Source organism: Talpa occidentalis, unplaced genomic scaffold (genome assembly GCF_014898055.3).
Source record: "Talpa occidentalis isolate TD23 unplaced genomic scaffold, MPIMG_talOcc4v2.1 talOcc4.3, whole genome shotgun sequence".
Classification (NCBI taxonomy): domain Eukaryota; kingdom Metazoa; phylum Chordata; class Mammalia; order Eulipotyphla; family Talpidae; genus Talpa; species Talpa occidentalis.
In genome coordinates this window covers 927547-954031 of record NW_023603184.1, presented here as the reverse complement: position 1 = coordinate 954031, position 26485 = coordinate 927547, and the positions used below count along the sequence as shown (strand labels likewise).

Genomic DNA, 26485 nt, shown 5'->3' with positions numbered 1-26485 from the left:
TCATAATCCCAAAGACAATTTTGTCTTCCTACCCACCTTCTTGATCGCATTCTTGACCTCTTTGTTCCTCAGGCTGTAGACAATGGGGTTCAGCATGGGGATGACCATAGTATAAAACACAGACGCCATTTTGTCCGTGTCCATGGAATGGCTGGAGCTGGGCTGTAGGTACATGAAGATGACCGTCCCATAGAAGATGGTGATGGCGGTGACGTGAGATGCACATGTGGACAGAGCCTTCTGATAGCCTGCAGATGAGCGCATCCTATAGATGGTGATAAAAATGAATATGTAGGATACAAAGATAACCGAAAGAGCAGAAGAGACATTGAAGGTGTCTACATAAACAAGAACCATCTCAGCAACATGTTTATCAGAGCAAGAGAGAGACATGACTGCTGGAATATCACAAAAGAAGTGATGGACAATATTGGAGCTGCAGAAAGTGAGACTGAAAGTTTCCCCAACATGGATGCTGGCATTCAGGAAACCACCAGCATGGCAGACTATAGCCAGACCTACGCACACCCCTGTGGTCATAATGGTGGTGTAATGCAGGGGTTTGCACACAGCAGCATAACGGTCATAGGCCATTGCAGCCAAGATGAAAACTTCCCCAGTGGCAAAGACTGCAAAAAAAAACATCTGAAAAGCACATGCATTGTAGGAGATGACCAGGTCTCCTGTGAGCAACCCAGCTATGACTGTAGGGGTGACAGATGTAGAGTAACAGAAGTCCATCAGAGACAGGTTACTGAGGAAGAAGTACATGGGCGTGTGGAGACGAGAGTCCAATAGAATCAACAGGATCATCCCCAGGTTCCCGATGACATTTATAGCATATATAAAAGTGAAGATCATTACAAGTGGGACGCGTAGGCTTGTGGCTTTGGTCAGTCCTAGGAGGATGAACTCTGTCACTTCTGTGGTGTTCTCCATGGAGGATGTTTAGAAATCAGATGACTTACAGCAATAAGATATAAAAGAACAGAGAATTAGATGTCACGATTACAATGAAACATAAATGCTTACATGCCAGGGTCATTATTTCATAATAGCAAGAGTATGTGTCTCCAGACTCTCTGTACCTAAAACATGACCATCAATGCATAATTTCATGTATAAATTATCTAGAATTCTAACTAGAATCGTCATGGATCACCTCACCAGTTTTTCATTCTTTAAACCGAGACTTGAAAGTTTAGTGAAGAAGTCCAACTGGGCCATTATGGAATTTACAAATGAGAGTTCAGCTTCCCTTGGACCAGCTTTAGACACTACAGCTATGTTCACCGATACTTCTCAACAATTTCTGAGGCTGAGTAGTCATTATCTTCCTTACATAGCCAGGCACAAGAGAATGAGTCATTTATTCATGGTTCCACATATATTCATTGCGAAGCCAAATTTTGTTCCTGGGTGAAGTGTTTCCCAAGTCTGGTGCTCTTTCCTACATTTCACTTAAATTTGATTAAACTTTCTACAATTACTCATTATGTCCACTGGTCCACACTCAGTGCTTGCGTTTCCACAGTGAAGTAGCTAAGACATCTGCGCACAGGACATGGTGGACTGCCTGGAAAGGGGTGGGGTACATACGTGTCACCAGTGGAGAGTGCTGAGGGAGGGATTGGCACTGGGCTGGAACTTGGGCTTATAGAACAACAGCTTCTCAATCCCCCCATTTACTACCAGGAATAATTACACTAGCCTAACGCCCTCCAACCAAGTTTTATCCGTTTACAAAAAGAAGATGGAAATGAGACCTAACTCAAAGTACCACTGTGAGTATTATGTGAGATTATGTGTGAACATGAGTAAAATATTGAGTGTGTAGCCTACTGGTTTAGCCAACAAAGTATTATTAACCAGAAGGATGGCCTCTGTGTTGCTTCGGGAAACATACGGGGTGTCATCATGAGTGAGCTTTGAAGTCCTGCAACCTCCCTCTTTAATCTGCCTCCACTCACACTCCAGGGGCACTGAGATATTCAACACCTTCCAGAACTCTCTGTCCCCTGCACCACTGGCTGCCTTACCCTTCTATGTAGTACTCCTTTTCTTAACTTACTCCTTGGATTCATATTTTAGGTGTTTTTTAAAGCATGTCTTTGTTAAAACTGTACTGCCATTATTTTTCATACTTGTCCATTTTTTCTCAGGACGGAATCTATCTCCCTTCCCCTCTCAGGTGTGGTCACTGTAGGTCTCTGCACTGAATGACTCATAAGCCTCCACCATAGTCCATTGTGCTCACCAACCTCCCCTTCCATGGTTTTCCTCCCCTGCCCTCCAGGATGCTTCAGATCCATGGTCGGTTTTCACGTGTTAGAATCTCCCTTTCTTAAACTCCTTCTGTTTTCATTGCTGTCATCCCACATTTGAATCACAGGGATGGAGGATGAAAGTTCAGTTTGTGGCTTGTCTTTAACCCATGAATCTTCTTTGGTGGCAAAAATCATGTTATTGAATATTTTGTGTGAATCTATTCTTGTGTAGTATTTTAATTCATTTTATTTGAATCAGCTGCCTTTGGAAGGGCAGCCTCTCTGCTGTCTGTGATTCCCCACGTGCCTCCCCATGAGCCAGCCAGGAGTTCAGGGCAGAAACCTCACTCAGGAGGGCTTTGTCTTTGCAAACACAAACAACCACTGTTCACACACACTGTGTCCCACATGAAATGCTAAGAGCTTTGTCCATATACGTGCATATGAGTGTCTGTAATTGTGTGTGAAGTGGGTGACAATCTCTTTTTTGTTTCACCATCAGAGATTGAAGATTGGGTAAGATCTGTCGTGGTCTACAATTACACAGCTTTATGAGGAAGATTCAAGATTCAAATTAATGAAAAGTGCAATATTTTATCTACATCACTGTTGACATGTGTAGACAAGACAGAAATAAGGATGTCATTGTGCAGAAATGTTAAGTGAAATTTGGATTTTGCTTTTTTTCACTTTGGTTCCTTTTGGAGTCCAAATAAGCGCCATTTCACCTGGGCCATTTTTTTTTTTCTCCAAGGCTGGCACATGGTGAATTAGATGAACTTTCTACTTAATCAGAGCAACACTTTTATCCCCTCATCCTCTATGGATGAGCAGGGTTGTGTCGTCCCCAAGTATCATTACAAGGCAAACATTTTAATGTCTAAGTTTCTGTTGGTGGAACATTTTATATTTGCTCCCCAGTTTCACCTTGAATTTTAAGGAAAATGTTGACAATATCTATGTCTATTGCAACAAACCACAACAGCTGTCCCATACCTGTTGGATCACTACAGTTTTCACTATAAGCGTAACCTGAATATAGGAGCTTACCTTCTGCTTCCAAGCAAATGACAGTCAATCCTCAATAGTGTGTTTGAGATTAAAAAAAATCCAGCCATGGAATAATGACCAGATTCTGTTGGAGAAGCTCTGTGCAGCAGTGGGCTCAGGTTCCAAGGTCTCTAAGACAAGGAACAATGATGAAAAAACCATGAACATGGGTTCAAGTTCTGAATCGACCATGTGTTCTTGCGGAAGGGTCCCTTGCATTCTTTATTTGTTAAGTTAACATAATAAAATCACCTCTATCAAGAAACTCAGGGAATCCTGTTTGCAAATAATAAACCAATGTCTAAAGAACAACTTGATACTTTTAGGGGGTTTCACTTTAAAGTTATTCAATATGATTTTTACCTCTGAATGTTTCCTTGGCCATGGCTGCAAGTTCAGAGGAAATCCTAAAATCAGAGGAAGGTCTGCATGTGGAAACCATCAGCATTCAGATGAACACATGATGTTCAAAGGGTCTCGGCCAAAGTTTGGTCACTGTAAATAAAGCTCCAGAAGTCACGGTGGATACAGGGTTAGTGCATGGGGACTGAGAGTGGATTATAAAGACCTGAGGTTCTCAGGGGATGTCCCCCATGAGCACACTTCACCTCCTGCTTCTCACCGCACTTTCCAAAGGACAAAGTAATCAAACTGCCTATGGGATCCACATTGCATAATTTGAGGGTGTACTATGTATTTGCATGGCTATTTCATATAATTTTCATTTATAATTACAAGTTGCAGAGAGTAGTATGCACACCTCTTAATGCATATTTCTAAGAATTTGACTCCTCAGCTTCCTTGGAGTCAATGCTGTTGTACTTACTGTTTTTTTTTTTTCATATAATTTTCCCCTTGTGAAAATGTCCTTCGCTAGGGTCTTAGAATCCACAGTCTTTGATTCTGGCATTTTTCACAACGTAATTTATTTAAAGGCACATCCTTACCTATATTTATGGTGGAATTTAAAGTAGCAAAGTAGTATTCCATGCTGTGAACCTTAAGTTTTATTTTTTCTTCTTTCCTCAGTTGAGAACCTTTTATATTGTTTCCAGTGTTTGATGATTATAAACAAAGTTGACATAAACATGGTAAAATATTTGTGCAAGCACAAGTTTTTTTTTCATTTGGGTAATTATCAGGGAGTTGTTTTGGACCTTTGGTAAATATACTCCATTGAGTAAAAATTACAATACTGTATGAAGTAACTCCAGATTTCACATTCTCTGCAGCAAGCAAATTTTTGTTTCTTCTCATCATTGCAGCACTAGCTACTTAAATTTCAATTTTAATTTAATTTATGTTTTGTTAATATTTAGTTTAATTTCACTCATTTTTTTTTCATTTCTTCTCTTTATCAAAGATGTCTTGAGTATCTTTAACAATATGTTTTATTATTCAACATGTGTTACCACTATAATCATGGTCTGAAAATATCTTTTTCACAAAAACCCATAGATCTGTACTTCTCTCCAAGCTGGTAGTCTGTAAGCTCATACACCAAGCAAAATTATCACATCTTCCTCATTGCAGGCATGTGGGGTGGTTATAGGTTTGTTCTGCATAAAAGTGTGATTAGGCATCAACTTGTTTAAGTAATTTAATCATCAAACTACAATTTCTCATCAGTAATAGGAAGATAATGATATCAGGCCACCCACTTAGGATTGACTAGAAGATTTGCAGATTCCATACATACAAACTACAGAAAATATCTAACACACATCAGGTGTTCTGAAATGTTCAATATTATTCTTAACTGTTACTAAATATTGCTACAGCATGGCTAACAAAATAGTGGTGTTTAAACATTACATCTTCTTCCCTACATGTGCCTGCCCATTTTGGGTACAATGGGACATGTGTCAGGTGTTGACAATGGCTTAGAAAGAATTGACATGTGTCATTTCTGGGTACAGAGAATTGGACCCATTACTGTCCATTATCCCTCTCCTGCTACAGGGATTGAAGAGGCTTCATGTGTTGACAGTGCAGCTGTGGATGGGGAAGCCTCATAGCCTTGGAGGAGCACCTAGAGGGAGCCGGGCACTTGCCCAGGGTCCTGGGTGATGGGCATGGAGAAGAGTATGTGAGAAGGAATCAGCAGGGGCTGAACAAACGTTCTCAAACACAGCAGGTCAACTGTTGGATTTTTAAAAATATTACATGAGTCAGAATACATTGCACATGTAATTAGGTTAAGTGCACTAAGAGGAGGTAATTACCTGGATAATTTGGTAGCCTAAATCTAATAATCTGTGTCTTTATAAAGGGAAGGCATAAAAAATAGCAGAAATAGTATGTTTCAGGGTCCACCCCTTCAACGATCTCTGAAACATCAAGCAAATACGTTCAGAATCAAAATTATTAGAACTCTGGAAAACAGATGAGTGAAAGTTGAGTGAAGAATATGGTGATGCAAATGTGTAGGTCAAAGAAATACCCGTCCCACTATTCAGGGGGCACATGTAAAACTGTAGGCTTTAGAGACCACAGCTAACAAAGAATAATCTTTTTTCGAGAAAATGTATTCAGCAAAAATCTATATCCCACAGTAAAAAATAAGAGAAACCTCGCTTAAACATGCGGATGGGGTTCTTACTTTTTAAAAAATCTTTTAATTGCTGTCATTTTCATGGGTGCACATTATTTCTTTGTTAGAGGATAAAATAATTTATTTGACCAGTCTTTTCACTTAATTTTTTAGATATTTTAATTTCTTTCTATATATATTTCATATCAATATTCATTTTTGTACAGTTTGTTTTCTGGATTCTATAAATATAGCATGAGTCAGAATGTAATTTGTACATTTTTTGGTACAAATTAATTTGTACTTTGCATATGTAATTAGAGTAAGAGTACTAAAATGAGGTATTTACCTGAATTATTTGGTGAGCCCAAATGTAATAATCAGTGTCCTTTAAAAAGAAAGACATAAAAAGGCAATTAGTATGTTTCAAGGGTGCATCTCTTTATAGATCTCTGAAACATCCAGCAAATACCCTATGAATGAAATTTCTTAGAACTATGGAAAATACTTCAAAGGCTTATAAGTGAATGCTGAGTGAAGAATATGGTGAGGCAATTGTAGAGTTCAGAGAAATACCTGTCACACTACTCAGGATCACAGGTAAAATTGCAGACTTCAGAGACTACACCTTACATAGTCTTTATTCTAGAAAACTTACGAAACAAAATTCTACATCTCACAAGATATAAGAAAAACTACCACTAACATGGAGTACTTTAAATTTATTTAGGTCTATTAAAATTCTTTTCAACATTATTCAAAATTTTCAGAGTACACTTCAGTCATATCTTTGGTTAATTTTATCTCTTGATGGTTTATTTACTCTTTCAGATTTATTGTGAATGCAGTTGCTTCCTTAATTTCATTGTCAGTCTTCATTGCTTGAGAATAGAACATCTGCATTTTGCATGCTGATCTTGTCCCTATAACTTCATTAAATTGTTCTTGAAAGTTGTATTCCTTATGGAGGTAACAATGTTTTACAACACTGTGGATGACTCATTCCCACCAAGGGTGCATGAGGTCCCTTTTCTTCCAAACCCTCATCATCACTTGTTTCGGGTCTTTTTGAGATGGGCCATTCTCACAGGGGTGAGCTGGTGTCTCATGGAAGTTTTGATCTGCACTTCCCTGATGTTAAGTGATGATGAGCACTTTTGAATGCACTTCTTGGTCATGTATGTTTTTATTTATTTATTTCTAAAGATTTTATTTATTTATACGAGAACTGGGGTACAGATCAGAGGCATGGGAGGGTGAGAGATTCACCAGAAACAGAGCAGGGAGCAGAACAGGCAGACGGACCTAAGACACTGCTGAGGGGAGCATTGGGCGAGGCAGGAGCGGTCTGCCAGGCCATGTGTGTGTCTCCAAGTTTTTTTTAGAGTGTCTATTTTGCTCTTTTTTATCATTTCAGCATCTTTAAATTTTTAGATGAATGTTTATTATTATTATTATTTTTTTGCTGTGACATAGAACACTGTTGAGGTTTACAACACTGCATGATTTAGGGGGATAGGTTCATACCTCTTTACATGTATGTTAGCACAGCACACACACTAACAACACCCCAGGCAGAATTATCACTTTTATGAAGGTATTCAAGTGTGGATATCACAAGTGTGAGCTGCGCTGTCGTGGAGAACTATCTTTAAGTGCTGGTTCTGTCAAGGTTTACAGGATGATCTTGGCCAAGTAGTTTAATCTCTTTACACTTCAGTATACCACCTATAAGTGGAGGGGTAATAATATTGGGTACCCTCATAGAAGAGTTCTAATGATGAAATGAGGTTCTGCTCATGAAGTGGTTTGAGATGACACTCTTGAGCTGGATTTCTAAGAAGCAATCCTGTTCAATAGCTAGGAGTACTATTGAAGTGTGGCAGATCTAAGTTATAGGGAAAGCACTATAATGAGTGGTTCAAAGAATCAGCACATGGGACAATTAGATTCCAACATTTATTTCATGCATCAGTTGACAAATACTTACTGAGTCTCTACTGTGCAACACACATAGTTAAGTCCTAGGATAATGTTATAATGAACGCATGTCACTGATGTTTGGGAATGTAGAGTCTAGTTGTAGAGGGAGCTATTACAGTGTTAGGCAACGTGTCTCACAGCCATTCCAGGCCAGGAAAGTTCCATTGTCAGTTCTTGTAGACGGGAAGAAAATTTGGAGCCTTCAGTAGAGTTTGCAGAGCTTTCATGATGAGACAGGGGACCATACACACAGTCAGGCAGACAGATCAGGAGAGAGACTTCAGCACTAAGAGATTCAGAAAACAACTCCACTCACTAGCCCCTTTTACACACTAGGTGCCCACAGACACACAACAAAGACATTGTTGCCAATGTACGGCCCTTGGTTGTTTGCTAGATGTCCGAATGGTGAGAAACAGAGCATTTCAGGTATGGGATGTGTGTTGTGTGGAAGATGAAAAATAACCTGATTTACTCATTTTCCTTAAATTCCACCTCATCAGGGTGTTTTCACCGTACAATCTATGTGTCATTCTTCTGCCAGTTCCCTTGATGAGGAGTGGAGGGCGCTGTACTCATAACCTGCAAAAGAAATAGGAACTGTAACAGAGTGCTGCTCAGCCCAGGCCACATGTTTTCAGGTGTGTCCACAGGAGAGGTACAGCTTTTCCCAAATCTGCAAGACAGTCACTGGTCAATAAGATGTCATCATGATAGAACAAGCGCACCAAGGCTGGCCTCTCCCACCTGGCCAAGTCAGCTGCCACCACCCGATGGCACAGATTTGGCTGTGCAGGTGACCCCAAAGAAACTCATTGAATGTCCACCTCGGCCTTTCCACGTGAATCAAAGTGGTCTAGACTCTCTGGTGCAGAGCAATGGAAAAGAAAACATTAGCTAGAGCAATGTATCGAAGGCTCCATATTTTCTACGAAGTGCTATGTGCCCAGCTCGTGACTCAGACAGCCCATCAGTTCAGCCATTGAAGACATTGCCGCATGCAAGGGTGGAACCACTTTCTTCATCTCAGGAATGTACTTTTTTACGCCCAGAGCCATCAGGTTTCTTTACCAGCCGCTCAGGCGAATTATAGAGGCTGTGGACAGCACACACAATGCCCCTTTCTCCAACTCTGCCATTGTGTCCGTAATCTCTCTGTGGCCACCTGGCAACCGATACTGTTTAGTATTGGTCACTCACCTCGGGACTGGCAGTTGTGTGTGTGGACACTCAGCATGTATGTGCAACACTGCCTTCTGCTCACATATCCTAAGGCAAAATTATCCAGCTATGGTTTCAAGCCACAGGGCATATACTACATCCACCCTCTGAATGTACTTCAAGATTGGGTACACATACTCTTTATACTTCTTTGGGGATATCACCCACACCCCACCTCACTGCTCTCACCTTAATACTCTGGCCTCCATAGCCATTATGTGTAACAAGCAGATGTCCTAAACTTATCTGGGCTCCCAAATAACAGTGTACACTCTGCCCCTGTATATACTAAGTCCAAAATGCTTTGAATATTGGTTGGAAACCAGTGGACAGTGAGCTCCACATATGGCCTCCAGTCCCCACCCAACCCTGTGGATGTGTCCCTGGCCCTTATCATATCCAAAGCAAACAGGGCCTCCTCCCAGGCTGGGGTTGGCAGCAAATAATCCTCCAGGCAAAGGAATGTGCCTGGGGCCTGGAGTCCCCTGCTTTTCCCTTCACTGTCGCTTGTCTCCTTATGGGAGTGAACTGCTGGTCCTCTCACACTTGTCTCCATAACTCTAACAAGTATGCATTGGGCCGTGTATGTATCTTGGCATGACCTACGCATGCTCTCAGCAGATCCACCCACATTTGGAAATGGGTGACATTAAGAGGCTTACTGACCTTAAGAGACTTACTTGTCTTTTTTGAGACCCTCTTTGGTTGCTTAATAGTTACCTGTATTCCTTTCTGAGAGTGTTGGCTCTCATCTTCACCCAACATGGCTACCTTGTGATGACATCATTTATTTTACATCCCATTTGGGTGCTAGTGATACAGGGTAGTGAGGGGCACTAAAACTGGCCAAGGACAGTACCCAAATAGTTTACTCTTCACCACCTGAGCATTTCAGGATGGGTTGTCTGTTGTATGGAAGGCGAAAAACAGCCTGATTTTCTCACTTTCCTTACACAATATCAAACAATGGGGTGGGTGAAGAACATTATTGAAGATGGCTATTGCAGACAACATCTGGGATAGAACGTCATTGAAGCAGAACCTTTACAGTTCCCATTGAGGAGCCAGCAAGGACAAAATCACTAGAGTGGAAGCTGCTTGGAGTTGTGAGGAAATTTTGAAAACATCATTGTGAATGAACTGTGGAACAAACTGGAAGGGTGAAAAGATAGGATGACACTTAACTAAATTAAGGCTTAATAAGCAAGGTTAACCAACAGAAGCTCTTGTAGACATTAAATACATTGTTAATGTCTCAATGCATTTTTTCAAGGTGTGCAAATTAGGATTCATCTAGTAAGAAACGAAAATGCTTATACTTTTCTTCCTTGTATTTGTTGTGGCTATTTTGCTTTGAAAGGTATAATGAGGAAATATAAAGTCACGAAATGACTCAAAAAAGGCAGAATTTGTGATTTATTTATGCTGTTAAGTCTATATTCTGTCAATAAAATATGCCAATGAAATAAACACAAAGTATTATGAGCGTATCCCTTTCCCCCCCAATTAGGAGTCTTACATTATTTTTCAAGTAAACACACTGTGACATATTTTATATATCAATATCCCAATTCAATATTTCAATTAGATTTGTTAAAAATAATGCTCTCATTTATGTCTTGCTATTTTGATGCAACGATGTGGTTGTATTGCCAACGGCAGAGAAAATGCATGCAGAACACGTGAATAAGTCAAATATCCTTAATATGTATTTTTGAAACATAGAAACATACATTTTGTGCTTCCTCTTAGCCATTCTTACTTAGATTCCATTGTATCAGCTTTCCTCAATCTAGACAATAGACTTTAGAAAAGGTGAGAGCGACACTTCAGGACTTAGGTGTATTGTATATTATAAGTCAATACATGAAGAAGATCGAGAGGTATGAAAGGTAATAATGCCCCACACAATGTTAAAATCGCAATCCCAGAGACAATTTTATCTTCTCACCCAACTTCTTGATCGCATTCTTGACCTCCTTGTTCCTCAGGCTGTAGACTACAGGGTTCAGCATGGGGATGATCATAGTGTAAAACACAGATGCCATTTTGTCCGTGTCCATGGAATGGCTGGAGCTGGGCTGTAAGTACATGAAGATAAGTGTCCCAAAGAAGATGGTGATGGCGGTGACATGAGATGCACAGGTGGACAGAGCCTTCTGATAGCCTGCAGATGAGCGCATCTTACAGATGGTGATAAAAATGAACACATAGGATACAAAGATAACTGAAAGAGCAGAAAAGACATTGAAGGTATCTACATAAACAATAACCATTTCAGCAACATGTTTATCAGAGCAAGAGAGAGACATGACTGCTGGAATATCACAGAAGAAGTGATGGACTTTATTGGAACTGCAGAAAGTGAGACTGAATGTTTCCCCAACATGGATGCAGGCATTCAGGAAACCACCAGCATGGCAGATTATAGCCAGACCTGCACACACACCTGTGGTCATGATGGTGGTGTAATGCAGGGGTTTGCACACGGCGGCATAACGGTCATAAGCCATTGCAGCCAAGATGAAAACTTCTCCAGAGGCAAAGGTTGCAAAAAAAAACATCTGAGCAGCACATGCATTGTAGGAGATAACCTTGTCTCCTATGAACAACCCAGCTATGACTGTAGGGATGACAGCTGTAGAGTAACAGAAGTCCATCAGAGACAGGTTACTGAGGAAGAAGTACATGGGCGTGTGAAGACGAGAGTCCAACAGAATCAACAGGATCATCCCCAGGTTCCCGATGACATTTACAGCATATATAAGAGTGAAGATCATTACAAGAGGGACACGTAGGTTTGTTGCTTTGGTCAGTCCTAGGAGGATGAACTCTTTCACTTCTGTGGCATTCTCCATGGAGGATGTTTAGAAATCAGATGACTTACAACAGTAAGATATAAAGGAACAGAGAGTTAGATTTCTAAATTACAATGAAACATCACTGCTTATATGCCAGGGCCATTATTTCATAATAGCAAGAGTATGTGTCTCCAGACTCTCTGTACCTAAAACATGACCATCAATGCATAATTTCATGTATAAATTATCTAGAATTCTAACTTGATGAATAAGGAATCATCATGGAGAACCTCAACAGTTTTTCATTCTTTAAACCGAGACTTGAAAGTTTAGTGAAAAAGTCCAACTGGGCCATTATGGAATTTACAAATGAGAGTTCAGCTTCCCTTAGAGCAGCTCTAGACACTACAGCTCTGTTCACCGATACTTCTCAGCAATTTCTGAGGCTGAGTAGTCATTATTTTCCTACATAGCTATGCACAAGAGAATGAGTCATTTATTCATGGTTCCACATATATTCATTAGGTAGCCAAATTTTGTTCCTTGGTGAAGTGTTTCCCAAGTCTGGTGCCCTTTCCTGCATTTCACTTAAATTAGATTAAACTCTCTCTACAATTACTCATCATGTCCACTAGTCCACACTAAGTGTTTGGGTTCCACAGTGAAGTAGCTAAGACTTCTGTGCACAGAATGTTTTGGGCTGCCTAGAACAGGGGGGCCACATGGGTGTCAAAAGTGGAGAGTGCTGAGGGAGGGGTCGGCACTGGTCTGGAACTGGGGCTCATGGAACAGCTGCTTATCAGCCCCCCCATTTATGACCAAGAGTAATTACACTAGCCTAATACCCTCCAACCTAGTATTATCTGTCTACAAAAAGAAGATAGAAATGAGACATAACTCAAAGACTACTGTGAGTATTAAGTGAGATGACATGTAAACATAATCCTTTGTTAAAGCATCTCCTTTGTTAAAACTGAACTGCCATTATTTTTCATACTTGTCCATTTTTTCTCAGGATGGAATTTCTCTCCTTTCCCCTCTCAGGTGTGGTCACTGTAGGTCTTTGCACTGAATGACTCATAAGCCTCCACCATAGTCCATTGTGTTCACCCACCTCCCCTCTGTGGTTTTCCTCCCCTGCCCTGCAGGATGCTTCAGATCCATGGTCGGTTTTCAAGGGTTAGAGTCTCCCTTTCTTAAACTCCTTCTGTTTTCATTGCTGTCATCCCACATTTGAATCACGGGAATAGAGAGTGAAAGTTCAGTTTGTGGCTTGTCTTTAACCCATGAATCTTCTTTGGTGGCAAAAATCATGTTGTTGAATATTTTGTGTGAATCTGTTCTTGTGTAGTATTTTAATTCATTTTATTTGAATCAGCTGCCTTTGGAAGGGCAGCCTCTCTGCTGTCTGTGATTCCCCATGTGCCTCCCCGTGAGCTGGCCAGGAGTTCATGGCAGAAGCCTCACCCAGGAGGGCTTTGCCTTTGCAAACACACACAACCACTGTTCACACACACTGTGTCCCACATGAAATGCTAAGAGCTTTGTCCATATACGTGCATATGAGTGTGTGTAATTGTGTGTGAAGTGGGTGACAATCTCTTTTTTATTTCACCATCAGATTGAAGATTGGGTAGATCTGTCATGGTCTACAATTACACAGCTTTATGAGGAAGATTCAAGATTCAAATTAATGAAAGTGTAATATTTTATCTACATCACTGTTGACATGTGTAGACAAGACAGAAACAATAAGGATGCCATTGTGCAGAATGTTAAAGGAAATTTGGATTTTGCTATTTCACTTTGGTTCCTTTTGGAGTCCAAATAAGTGCTATTTTTCCTGGGCCATTTTCTTTCTCCAAAGCTGGCACATGGTGAATTAGATGAACCTTCTACATAATCAGAGCAACACTTTTATCCCCTCATCCTCTCTGGAGGAGTTAGGGTCGTGATGTCCCCAAGTTCATTACAAGGCTAACATTTTAATGTCTAAGTTTCTATTCTGGGACATTTGATATTTGCTCCCCAGTTACACCTTGGATTTTAAGTAAAATGTTGACAATATCTATGTCTATTACAACAAACCACAACAGCTGTCCCATAACTGTTGGATCACTACAGTTTTCACTGTAAGCATACATTGAATATAGGAGCTTACCTTCTGCTTCCAAGCAAACGACAGTCAATCCTCAATAGTGTGTTTGAGATTAAAAAAAATCCAGCCATGAACTAATGTCCAGATTCTGTCGGAGAATCTCTGTGCAGCAGTGGGCTCAGGTTCCAGGGTCTCTAAGAAAAGGAAAAATGATGAAAAAAACATGAGCATGGGTTCAAGTTCTGAATTGACAATGGGTTCAAATTCTGAATCGACCATGTGTTCTTGCGGAAGGGTCCCTTGCATTCTTTATTTGTAAAGTAAACATAATAAAATCACCTCTATCATGTAGCTCAGGGAATCATGTTTGGAAATAATAAACCAATGTCTAAAGAACAACTTGATACTTTTAGGGGTTTCACTTTAAAGTTATTCGATATGATTTTTACCTCTGAATGTTTCCTTGGCCATGGCTGCAAGTTCAGAGGAAATCCTAAAATCAGAGGTAGGTCTGTATGTGGAAACCATCAGCATTCAGATGAACACATGTTCAAAGGGTCTAGGCCAAAGTCTGGTCATTGTAAATGAAGCTCCGAAGTCACAGTGGATACAGGGTTAGTGCATGGGGACCGAGAGTGGATTATAAAGACCTGAGGTTCTCAGGGGATGTCCTTCATGAACACACTGCACCTCCTGCTTCTCACCGCACTTTCCAAAGGACAAAGTAATCAAACTGCCTATGGGATCCACATTGCATAATTTGAGGGTGTACTCTGTATTTGCATGGCTATTTCATATAATTTTCATTTTTAATTACAAGTTGCAGAGAGTAGTGTGCTCACCTCTTAATGCATATTTCTAAGAATTTGACTCCTCAGCTTCCTTGGAGTCAATGCTGTTGTAATTACTGACCTTTTTTTTTTTTTTTTTCATATAATTTTCCATTTGCGAAAATGTCCTTCGCTAGGGTCTTAGAATCCAGTCTTTGATTCTGGCATTTTTCACAGCGCAATTCATTTAAAGGCACATCCTTATCTATATCTATGGTGGAATTTAAAATTGCAAAGTAGTATTCCATGCTGTGAAACATAAATTTTATTTTTTCTTCTTTCCTCAGTTGAGAACCTTTTATATTGTTTCCAGTGTTTGATGATTATAAACAAAGTTGATATAAACATGGTAAAATATTTGTGCAAGCACAAGTTTTTTTTCATTAGGGTAATTATCAGGGAATTGTTTTGGACCTTTGGTAAATATACTCCATTGAGTAAAAATTACAATACTGTATGAAGTAACTCCAGATTTCACATTCTCTGCAGCAAGCAAATTTTTGTTTCTTCACATCATTGCAGCACTAGCTACTTAAATTTCAATTTTAATTTATTTATGTTTTGTTTATATTTAGTTTAATTTAACTCATATTTTATTTTCATTTCTTCTCTTTATCAAAGATGTCTTGAGTATCTTTAACAATCTGTTTTATTATTCCACAGGTGTTACCACTATTATCATGGTCTGAAAATTTCTTTTTCATAAAAACCCATAGATCCATTCTTCTCTCCAAGCTGGTTGTCTGTAAGCTCATACTCCAAGCAAAATTATCACATCTTCCTCATTGCAGGCATGTGGGGTGGTTATAGGTTTGCTCTACATAAAAGTGTGATTAGGTATCAATTTGTTTAATCAATTTAATCATCAAACTACAGTTTCTCATCAGTAATAGGAAGATAATGATATCATGCCACCCACTTAGGATTGACTAGAAGATTTGCAGATTCCATACATAGAAACCACAGAAAATATCTAACACACATCAGCTGTTCTGAAATGTTCAATATTTTTCTTAACTGTTACTAAATATTGCTACAGTATGGCTAACAAAATAGTGGTGTTTAAACATTACAACTTCTTCCCTACATGTGCCTGCCCATTTTGGGTACAATGGGACAAGTGTCAGGTGTCGACAATGGCTTAGAAAGAATTGACATGTGTCATTTCTGGGTGCGGTGATAATGGACACCCATTACCTTTCCCACCACAGGGATTGAAGAGGCTTCATGTGTTGACAGTGCAGCTGTGGATGGGGAAGCCTCATAGCCTTGGAGGAGCACCCAGAGGGAGCCAGGCACTTGGCCAGGGCCCTGGGTCATGGGCTTAGAGAAGAGTCTGTGAGAAGGAAATCAGCAGGGACTGAAGAAAGGTTCTCAAGCACACCAGGTTAATTATTGGCTTTTTTGAAATATTGCTTGAGTCAGAATACATTGCACATGTAATTAGGTTAAGAGCACTAAGAGGAGGTAAATACCTGGATAATTTGGTAGCCTAAATCTAATAATCTGTGTCTTTATAAAGGAAAGGCATAAAAAATAGCAGAAATAGTAAGTTTCAGGGTCCACCCCTTCAACAATCTCTGAAACATGAAGCAATTACCCTTGGAATCAAAATTGTTAGAACTCCGGAAAACAGATGAGTGAAAGTTGAGTGAAGAATATGGTGATGCAAATGTGTAGGTCAAAGAAACACCCATTCCACTATTCAGGGGGCACATGTAAAACTGTAGGCTTTAGAGACCACAGCTAACAAAGAATAGTCTTTTTTCTAGAAAATGTGTTAAGCAAAAATCTATATCTCACAGTAAAAACAAGAGAAACCTCACATAAACATGCGGATGGGGTTCTTCCTTTTTAAAAAATCTTTCAATTGCTGTCATTTTCATGGTTGCATAGTATTTCTTTGTTAGAGGATAAAATAATTTATTTGACCAGTCTTTTCACTTAATTTTTTAGATATTTTAATATCTTTCTTTATATATTTCATATCAATATTGATTTTGTACAGTTTGCTTTCTGGATTCTGTAAATATTGCATGAGTCAGAATGTAATTTGTACATTTTTTTTTGGTACAAATTCTTTTGTACTTTGCATATGTAATTAGAGTAAGAGTACTACAATGAGGTATTTACCTGGATTATTTGGTGAACCCAAATGCAATAATCAGTGTCCTTTAAAAAGAAAGGCATAGGGCCTCCCCGGTGGCGCAGCGGTTGAGCGCTGGGTTGCGAAGCTGCCCGCGGCCTCTGCGGCGCCGGTTCGATCCCCGGCTGCTCCCCGGCCACCGGAGGAGGGTCCCACATGGCGTGCAGACTTCTCCTGCCGCCCGCTGCTCCCCTCAGCAGTGTACTTCGGTCCTTCTGCCTGCTCTGCTCCCCGCTCTGTCTCTGGTGAATTCTCTCACCCTCCCGCGCTTCTGACTGTACCCAGTGCATGTATAAACAAAACAAAAACAAACCAGCAAACAAATAAATAAAGCATGCCTCTATAAAAAAAAAAAAAAAAAAAAAAAAAAAAAAAGAAAGGCATAAAAAAAGCAATTAGTATGTTTCAAGGGTCCATCTCTTTATAAATCTCTGAAACATCAAGTAAATATCCTATGAATCAAATTTGTTAGAACTCTGGAAGATACTTCAAAGGCTTATGAGTGAATGTTGAGTGAAGAATATGGTGAGGCAATTGTGGAGTTCAGAGAAATACCTGTCACACACTCGGGAAAACAGGTAAAATTGCAGACTTCGGAGATTACACCTTACAAAGAATAGTCTTTATTCTAGAAAACTTATGAAACAAAATTCTATGTCTCACAACAAGAAATAAGAAAAACTACCACAAACATGGGGTACTTTAAATTTATTTATGTCTATTGAAATTCTTTTCAACATTATTCAAAATTTTCAGAGTAAAATTCTGTCATATCTTTGGTTAATTTTATCTCTCGATGGCTTATTTACTCTTTCAGATTTATTGTGAATGTAGTTGCTTCCTTAATTTCATCATCAGTGTTCATTGCTTGAGAATAGAGCTTCTGAATTTTGCATCCTGATCTTGTCCCTGTAACTTCACTACATTTCCTTGAAAGTTGTATTTCTTATGGCGGTAACAATGTTTTCCAACACTGTGGATGACTCATTCCCACCAAGAGTGCATGAGGTCCCATTTTTTCCAAACCCTCATCATGTCTAATTTCAGGTCTTTTTGAGATGGGCCATTCTCACAGGGGTGAGCTGGTGCCTCATGGAAGTTTTGATCTGCACTTCCCTGATGTTAAGTGATGATGAGCACTTTTGAATGCACTTCTTGGCCATGTATGTTTTTATTTATTTCTAAAGATTTTATTTATTTATACAAGAACTGGGGTACAGATCAGAGGCATGGAGGGTGAGAGAATTCACCAGAAACAGAGCAGGGAGCATAACAGGCAGACGGACTGAAGACACTGCTGAGGGGAGCAGTGGGAGAGGCAGGAGAGGTCTGCCACGCCATGTGGGTTTCTCATGCATGTTTTAAAGTGTCTATTTAGTTCTTTTTTTTTGTCATTTCAGCATCTTTAATTTTTTAGATGAATGTTTAATATTATTATTATTTTTTGCTGTGACATAGAACACTGTTGAGGTTTACAACACTGTATGATTTAAGGGGATAGGTTCGTACCTCTTTACATATATGTTAGCACAGCACACACACTAACACCACCCTGGGCAGAATTATCACTTTTATGAAGGTATTCAAGTGTGGATGTCACAAGTGTGAGCTGCGCTGTCATGGAGAACTATCTTTAAGTGCTGGTCCTGTCAAGGTTTACAGGACGATCTTGGCCAAGTAGTTTAATCTCTTTACACTTCAGTATACCACCTATAAGTGGTGGGGTAATAATATTGGGTACCATCATAGACGAGTTCTAAAGATGAAATGAGGTTCTGCTCATGAAGTAGTTTGAGATGACACTCTAGAGCTGGATTTCTAAGAAGCAATCCTGTTCAATAGCTTGGAGTACTATTGAAGTCTGGCAGATCTAAGTTATAGGGGAAGCACTATAATCAGTCGTTCAGAGAATCAACACATGGGACACTTAGACTCCAACCTTTATTTCATGCATCAGGTGACAAATACTTACTGAGAATCTACTATGCAACACACATATTTAAGTCCAAGGATCATGTTATAATGAACACCATGTCGCTGATGTCTGGGAATGGAGAGTCTAGTGCAGAGGGAGCTATTACAGAGTTAGGCAACATGTCTCACAGCCATTCCAGGCCAGGGCAGCTTCACTGTCAGTTCTTGTAGATGAGAATAAAATTTGGAGCCTTCGGTAGATTTTGCAGAGCTTTCATGGTGACAGGGGACCATACACACAGTCAGGCAGACAGATCAAGGGAGAGACTTCAGCACTAAGAGAGGCAGAACAGCAACTCCACTCACTAGCCCCTTTTACACACTAGGTGCCCACAGTCACACACCAAGACATTGTTGCCAGTGTTTGGCCCTTGGTTGTTTGCTAGAGGTCCGAATGGTGAGAAACTGAGCATTTCAGGTATGGGATGTGTGTTGAGTGTAAGGTGGAAAATAGCCTGATTTACTCATTTTCCTTAAATTCCACCTCATCAAGGTGTTTTCACCATACAATCTATGTGTCATTCTTCTGCCAGTTCCCTTGATGAGGAGTGGAGGGCGCTGTACTCATAACCTGCAAAAGAAATAGGAACTGTAACAGATGCTGCTCAGCCCAAGCCATGTTTTCAGGTGTGTCCACAGGAGAGGTACAGCTTTTTCCAAATCTGCAAGACAGTCACTAGTCAATAAGGTGTCATCAACATGATGGAACAAGCGCACCAAGGATGGCCTCTCCCACCAGGCTAAGTGAGCTGCCACCAGCCTGTGGCACAGATTAGAGCTGGGCAGGTGATCCCAAGGAACCTCAGTGAATGTCCACTGTGGCCTTCCCTTGTGAATCAAACTGGTCTAGACTCTCTGGTGCAGGAGCAATGCAAAAGAAAGCATTAGCTAGAGCAATGTGCCGAAGTCTCCAAACTTTGCTTGAAATGCTGTGTGCCCAGCTCGTGACTCAGACAGCCCATCAATTTAGCCACTGAAGACATTGCCATATGCAAGGGTGGAACCACTTTCTTCAACTCAGGAATGCTGTTATACTCAAAAAGCCATGAGGCTTCACCAGCCACTGAGGCGAATTAGAGACGCTGTGGACAGCACACACAATGCCCCTTTCTCCAACTCTGCCATTGTGCCCATATCTGTCTGTGGCCACCTGGAAACTGGTACTGTTTAGTATTGGTCACTCACCTCGGGACTGGCAGTTATGTGGGTGGACACTGGCATGCCCCTGCAACACTGCCTTCCACCCATGTATCCTAAGGCAAAATTCTCCAGCTGTGGTTTCCAACCACAAGCCAAATAGTACATCCACCACCAGGAAGTACTCCAAGATTGGCAACACATACACTTAATACTCCTTTGGGGATAATCGCCCAATCCCCAGCAGTCACCTCACTGCTGTCACCTTGACACTCCGGGTTCCATAGCCATCACGAGTAACAAGCAGATGACTGAAACTTGTCTGTGTTCCCATATAACACAGTACACTCTGCCCCCATATCTACCAAGTCCAAAACCCTTTGCATATTAGTTGGGGGCCAGTGGACTTAAAGCTCCACATATGACCTCCGGTCCCCACTGAGCCCCTGTGGAGTGTCCCTTGGCCCTTATCCTATCCAAAGCAAACGGGGCCTTCTCCCAGGCTGGGGTTGGCAGCAAATAATCCTCCAGGCACAGGGCATGTGCCTGGGCCCTGGAGTCCCCAGCTTTTACCTTCACTGTAGCCTGTCTCTTAGTGACAGTGAACTGCTGGTCCTCTCACACTTGTCTCCATAACTCTAACAAATATGCATTGGGCTGTGTAATGTGTACCTTGGCATGACCTCCACCTGCTCTCAGTAGCTCCACCCACATTTGGACATGGGTGACTTTAAGAGGCTTACTGACCTTGAGAGGCTTACTTGTCTTTTTTGAGACCCTTTTTGGTTGCTTGATAGTTACCTGTATTCCTTTCTGAGAGTGCTGGCTCTCAACTTCACCCAACATGACTACCATTGTGATGACATCATTTATCTTACATCCCACATAGGGTGCTAGTGGTACCGGCAGCAAGGGGCACTAAAACTGGCCAAGGACAGTACCCAAATAGCTTACTGGTCACCACCTGAGCATTTCAGGTATGGCTTGTCTGTTGTGTGGAAGGCGACAAACAGCCTGATTTTCACTTTCCTTACACAATATCAATCCATGGAGTGGGTGAAGAACATATTGAAGATGGCTATTGCAGACAACATCTGGGCTAGAATGTCACTGAAGCAGAACCTTCACAGTCCCCACTGAGGAGCCAGGGAGGACAAAATCGCAAGGACATAATGATGCTTGGAGTTGTGAGGAACTTTTGAAAAAAATCATTGTGAATGAGCTGTGCAACACACTGGAGGAGTGAAAAGATAGAATGATACTTAACTAAATTAAATATTAATAAGCAAGATTAACCATCAGAAGCACTTGTAGACATTAAATACATTGTTAATAACTCTCTGCATTTTTTCAAGGCATGCAAATTAGGAGTCATCTAGGCAGAAATTGAAAATGCTTGTACTTTTCTTCCTTGTATTTGTTGTGGCTATTTTCCTTTTGAAAGGTATAATCAGAAAATATAAGCTCACAAAATAACTCAAACAAGGCAGAATTTTTGATTCAAGTATGATGCTAAGTCTATATTCTGTCAATAAAATATGCTAATGAAATAAACACAAAGTATTGAATGTATCCCTTTACCCCCAAACTAGTTTAGATTATTTTTTAAGTAAACACACTGTGACATATTTTGTATATCAATATCCCAATTCAATATTTCAATTAGTTTTGTTAAAAATAATACTCTCATTTACCTCTTGCTAATTTGATGCCCCCTTGTGGTTGTAGTGCTCATGGCAGAGAAAATATATGCAGAACAAGTGAGTAATTTAAATATCCTTAATATGTATGTTTGAAACATAGAAACACACATTTTGTTCTTCCCCTTAGCCATTCTTAGTTAGACTTCCATTGTTGTCAGCTTTCCTCATTCTAGACAATAGACCAGAAAAGGTGAGAGCGTCACTTCAGGACTTAGGTGTATTGTAAATTATTAGTCAGGACCTGAAGAAGATGGAGAGGCATGAAAGCTAATTATGCCCCACACAATGTATAAATCACAATCCCAGAGACAATTTTATCTTCTCACCCAACTTCTTTATCGCATTTTTGACCTCCTTATTCCTCAGGCTGTAGACTATGGGGTTCAGCATGGGGATGACCATAGTATAAAACACAGACGCCATTTTGTCCGTGTCCATGGAATGGCTGGAGCTGGGCTGTACATACATAAAGGTGATTGTCCCAAAGAAGATGGTGATGGCGGAGACGTGAGATGCGCAGGTGGACAGAGCCTTCTGATAGCCTGCAGATGAGCGCATCCTATAGATGGTGATAAAAATGAACATGTAGGATACAAAGATAACTGAAAGAGCAGAAAATATAACAAAGGTGTCTACATAAACAAGAACCATCTCAGCAACACGCTTATTAGAGCAAGAGAGAGACATGACTGGTGGAACATCACAGAAAAAGTGATGGACCTTATTGGAGCTGCAGAACGTGAGACTGAATGTTTCCCCAACATGGATGCAGGCATTCAGGAAACCACCAGCATAGCAGATTATAGCCAGACCTGCACACACACCTGTGGTCATGATGGTGGTGTAATGCAGGGGTTTGCACACGGCGGCATAGCGGTCATAGGCCATTGCAGCCAAGATGAAAACTTCCCCAGTGGCAAAAGCTGCAAAAATGAACATCTGAACAGCACATGCATTGCAAGAGATGACCAGGTCTCCTATGAACAACCCAGCTATGACCGTAGGGGTGACAGCTGTAGAGTAACAGAAGTCCATCAGAGAGAGGTTACTGAGGAAGAAGTACATGGGCGTGTGGAGACGAGAGTCCGACAGAATCAACAGGATCATCCCTAGGTTTCCGATGACGTTTACAGCATATATAAAAGTGATGATCATTACAAGTGGGATGCGTAGGTTTGTGGATTTAGTCAGTCCTAGGAGGATGAACTCTGTCACTTCTGTGGTGTTCTCCATGGAGGTTGTTTAGAAATCAGATGACTTGCAGCAATAAGAGATAAAGGAACAAAGAGTTAGATGTCAAAATTACAATGAAACATCAATGCTTATATGCCAGGGTCATTATTTCATAATAGCAAGAGTATGTGTCTCCAGACTCTCTGTACCTAAAACATGACCACCAATGCATAATTTCATGTATAAATTATCTAGATTTCTAACTTGATGAATAAGGAATCGCCATGGATCACCTCAGTAGTTTTTCATTCTTTAAACCGAGACTTGAAAGTTTAGTGAAAAAGTCCAACTGGGCCATGATGGAATTTGCAATGAGAGTTCAGCTTCCCTTAGAGCAGCTCTAGACACTACTGCTCTGTTCACTGATACTTCTCAACATATTCTGAGGCTGAGTAGTCATTATTTTCCTTACATAGCCAGGCACAAAGAATGAGTGATTTATTCATGGTTCCACATATATTCATTGGGAAGCCAAATTTTTTTCCTGGGTGAAGTGTTTCCCAAGTCTGGTGCCCTTTCCTACATTTCACTTAAATTAGATTAAACTCTCTCTACAATTACTCATCGTATCCACTGGTCCACACTCAGTGTTTGGTTCCACAGTGAAGTAGCTAAGACTTCTGTGCACAGAATATTTTGGGCTCCCTAGAACAGGGGGGGCCACATGGGTGTCAAACGTGGAGAGTGTTGAGTTCGGGCTGGAACTGGGGCTTATGGAACAGCTGCTTATCAGCCCCTCCATTTATGACCAAGAGTAATTACACTAGCCTAATACCCTCCAACCTGGTATTATCTGTCTACAAAAAGAAGATAGAAATGAGACGTAACTCAAAGTACTACTGTGAGTATTAAGTGAGATGATGTGTAAACATAATCCTTTGTTAAAGCATCTCCTTTGTTAAAACTGAACTGCCATTATTTTTCATACTTGTCCATTTTTTCTCAGGATGGAATCTCTCTCCCTTCCCCTCTCAGGTGTGATCACTGTAGGTCTCTGCACTGAATGACTCATAAGCCTCCACCATAGTCCATTGTGCTCACCCACCTCCCCTTGGTTTTCCTCCCCTGCCCTGCAGGATGCTTCAGATCCATGGTCGGTTTTCAAGGGTTAGAGTCTCCCTTTCTTAAACTGCTTCTGTTTTCATTGCTGTCATCCCACATTTGAATCACGGAGATAGAGGTTGAAAGTTCATTTTCTGGCTTGTCTTTAACCCATGAATCTTCTTTGGTGGCAAAAATCATGTTGTTGAATATTTTGGGTGAATCTATTCTTGTGTAGTATTTTAATTTATTTTATTTGAATCAGCTGCCTTTGGAAGGGCAGCCTCTGCTGTCTGTGATTTCCCACGTCCCTCCCTGTGAGCCGGCCAGGAGTTCACAGCAGAAGCCTCACTCAGGAGGTCTTTGCCTTTGCAAACACACACAACCACTTTTCACACACACTGTGTCTCACAAGCAATGCTAAGAGCTTTGTCCATGTATGTGCATGTGAGTGTGTGTAGCTGTGTGTGAAGTGGGTGACAATCTCTTTTTTACTTCACCATCAGAGATTGAAGATTGGGTAAGATCTGTTGTGGTCTACAATTACACAGCTTTATGAGGAAGATTCAAGATTCAAATTAACAAAAGTGTAATTTTTTATCTACATCACTGTTGACATGTGTAGACAAGACAGAAACAATAAGGATGCCATTATGTGGAAATGTTAAAGGAAATTTGGATTTTGCTATTTCGCTTTGGTTCCTTTTGGAGTCCAAATAAGCGCCATTTCTCCTGGGCCATTTTTTTTTTCTCCAAAGCTGGCACATGGTGAATTAGATGAACTTTCTGCGTAATCAGAGCATCACTTTTATCCCCTCATCCTCTCTGGAGGAGTTAGGGTCGTGACGTCCCCAAGTATCATTACAAGGCAAATCTTTTAATGTCTAAGTTTCTGTTGTGGGACATTTGACATTTGCTCCCCAGTTACACCTTGGATTTTAAGGAAAATGTTGACAATATCTATGTCTATTGCAACAAACCACAACAGCTGTCCCATACCTGTTGGATCACTACAGTTTTCACTGTAAGCATACATTGAATGTAGGAGCTTACCTTCTGCTTCCAAGCAAACGACAGTCAATCCTCAATAGTGTATTTGAGATTAAAAAAAAATCCACCCGTGGACTAATGCCCAGATTCTGTTGGAGAAGCTCTGTGCAGCAGTGGGCTCAGGTTCCAGGGTCTCTAAGACAAGGATCAATGATGAAAAAAGCATGAACATGGGTTCAAGTTCTGAATCGACCATGTGTTCTTGTGGAAGGGTCCCTTGCATTCTTTATTTGTAAAGTAAACATAATAAAATCACCTCTATCATGTAGCTCAGGGAATCGTGTTTGTAAATAATAAACCAATGTCTAAAGAACAACTTGATACTTTTAGGGGTTTCACTTTAAAGTTATTCAATATGATTTTTACCTCTGAATGTTTCCTTGGCCATGGCTGCAAGTTCAGAGGAAATACTAAAATCAGAGGTTGGTCTGCATGTGGAAACCACCAGTATTCAGATGAACACATGTTCAAAGGGTCTCGGCCAAAGTCTGGTCATTGTAAATGAAGCTCCAGAAGTCACAGTGGATACAGGGTTAGTGCATGGGGACCGAGAGTGGATTATAAAGACCTGAGGTTCTCAGGGGATGTCCCTCAGGAGCACACTGCACCTCCTGCTTCTCACCACACTTTCCAAAGGACAAAGTAATCAAACTGCCTATGGGATCCACATTGCATAATTTGAGGGTGTACTCTGTATTTGCATGGCTATTTCATATAATTTTCATTTTTAATTACAAGTTGCAGAGAGTAGTGTGCTCACCTCTTAATGCATATTTCTAAGAATTTGACTCCTCAGCTTCCTAGGAGTCAATGCTGTCGTAATTACTGACCTGTGTTTTTCATATAATTTTCCCTTTGTGAAAATGTCCTTCACTAAGGTCTTAGAATCCACAGTTTTTGATTCTGGCATTTTTCACAGCGCAATTCATTTAAAGGCACATCCTTACCTATATCTATGGTGGAATTTAAAATTGCAAAGTAGTATTCCATGCTGTGAATTTTAAGATTTATTTTTCTTCTTTTCTCAGTTGAGAACCTTTTATATTGTTTCCAATGTTTGATGATTATAAACAAATTTGATATAAACATGGAAAATATTTGTGCAAGCACAAGTTTTTTTTCATTAGGGTAATTATCAGGGAATTGTTTCGGACCTTTGGTAAATATACTCCATTGAGTAAAAATTACAATATTGTATGAAGTAACTCCAGATTTCACATTCTCTGCAGCAAGCAAATTTTTGTTTCTTCACATCATTGCAGCACTAGCTACTTAAATTTCAATTTCAATTTAATTTATGTTTTGTTTATATTTATTTCATTTAATTTAACTCATATTTTATTTTCACTTCTTCTCTTTATCAAATATGTCTTGAGTATCGTTAACAATCTGTTTTATTATTCAACATGTGTTACCAC

General features: G+C 40.3%; 3 protein-coding genes across 3 annotated transcripts; all 3 read right to left on the bottom strand.

The window, feature by feature from the left end:
* On the bottom strand, positions 1 to 939 carry LOC119254344 (olfactory receptor 5B3-like). Its single transcript, XM_037521453.1, has one exon. It carries the CDS (start codon positions 937 to 939, stop codon positions 1 to 3), a length of 939 nt encoding a protein of 312 aa, XP_037377350.1.
* Positions 940 to 10967: 10028 nt separating this feature from the next.
* Positions 10968 to 11912, bottom strand: LOC119254213 (olfactory receptor 5B3-like). Its single transcript, XM_037521331.1, has one exon. The coding sequence runs from the start codon at positions 11910 to 11912 to the stop codon at positions 10968 to 10970; it is 945 nt and encodes a 314-aa protein (XP_037377228.1).
* Positions 11913 to 22037: 10125 nt separating this feature from the next.
* LOC119254343 (olfactory receptor 5B3-like) lies at positions 22038 to 22976 on the bottom strand. Its single transcript, XM_037521452.1, has one exon. The coding sequence runs from the start codon at positions 22974 to 22976 to the stop codon at positions 22038 to 22040; it is 939 nt and encodes a 312-aa protein (XP_037377349.1).
* Positions 22977 to 26485: the final 3509 nt, after the last annotated feature.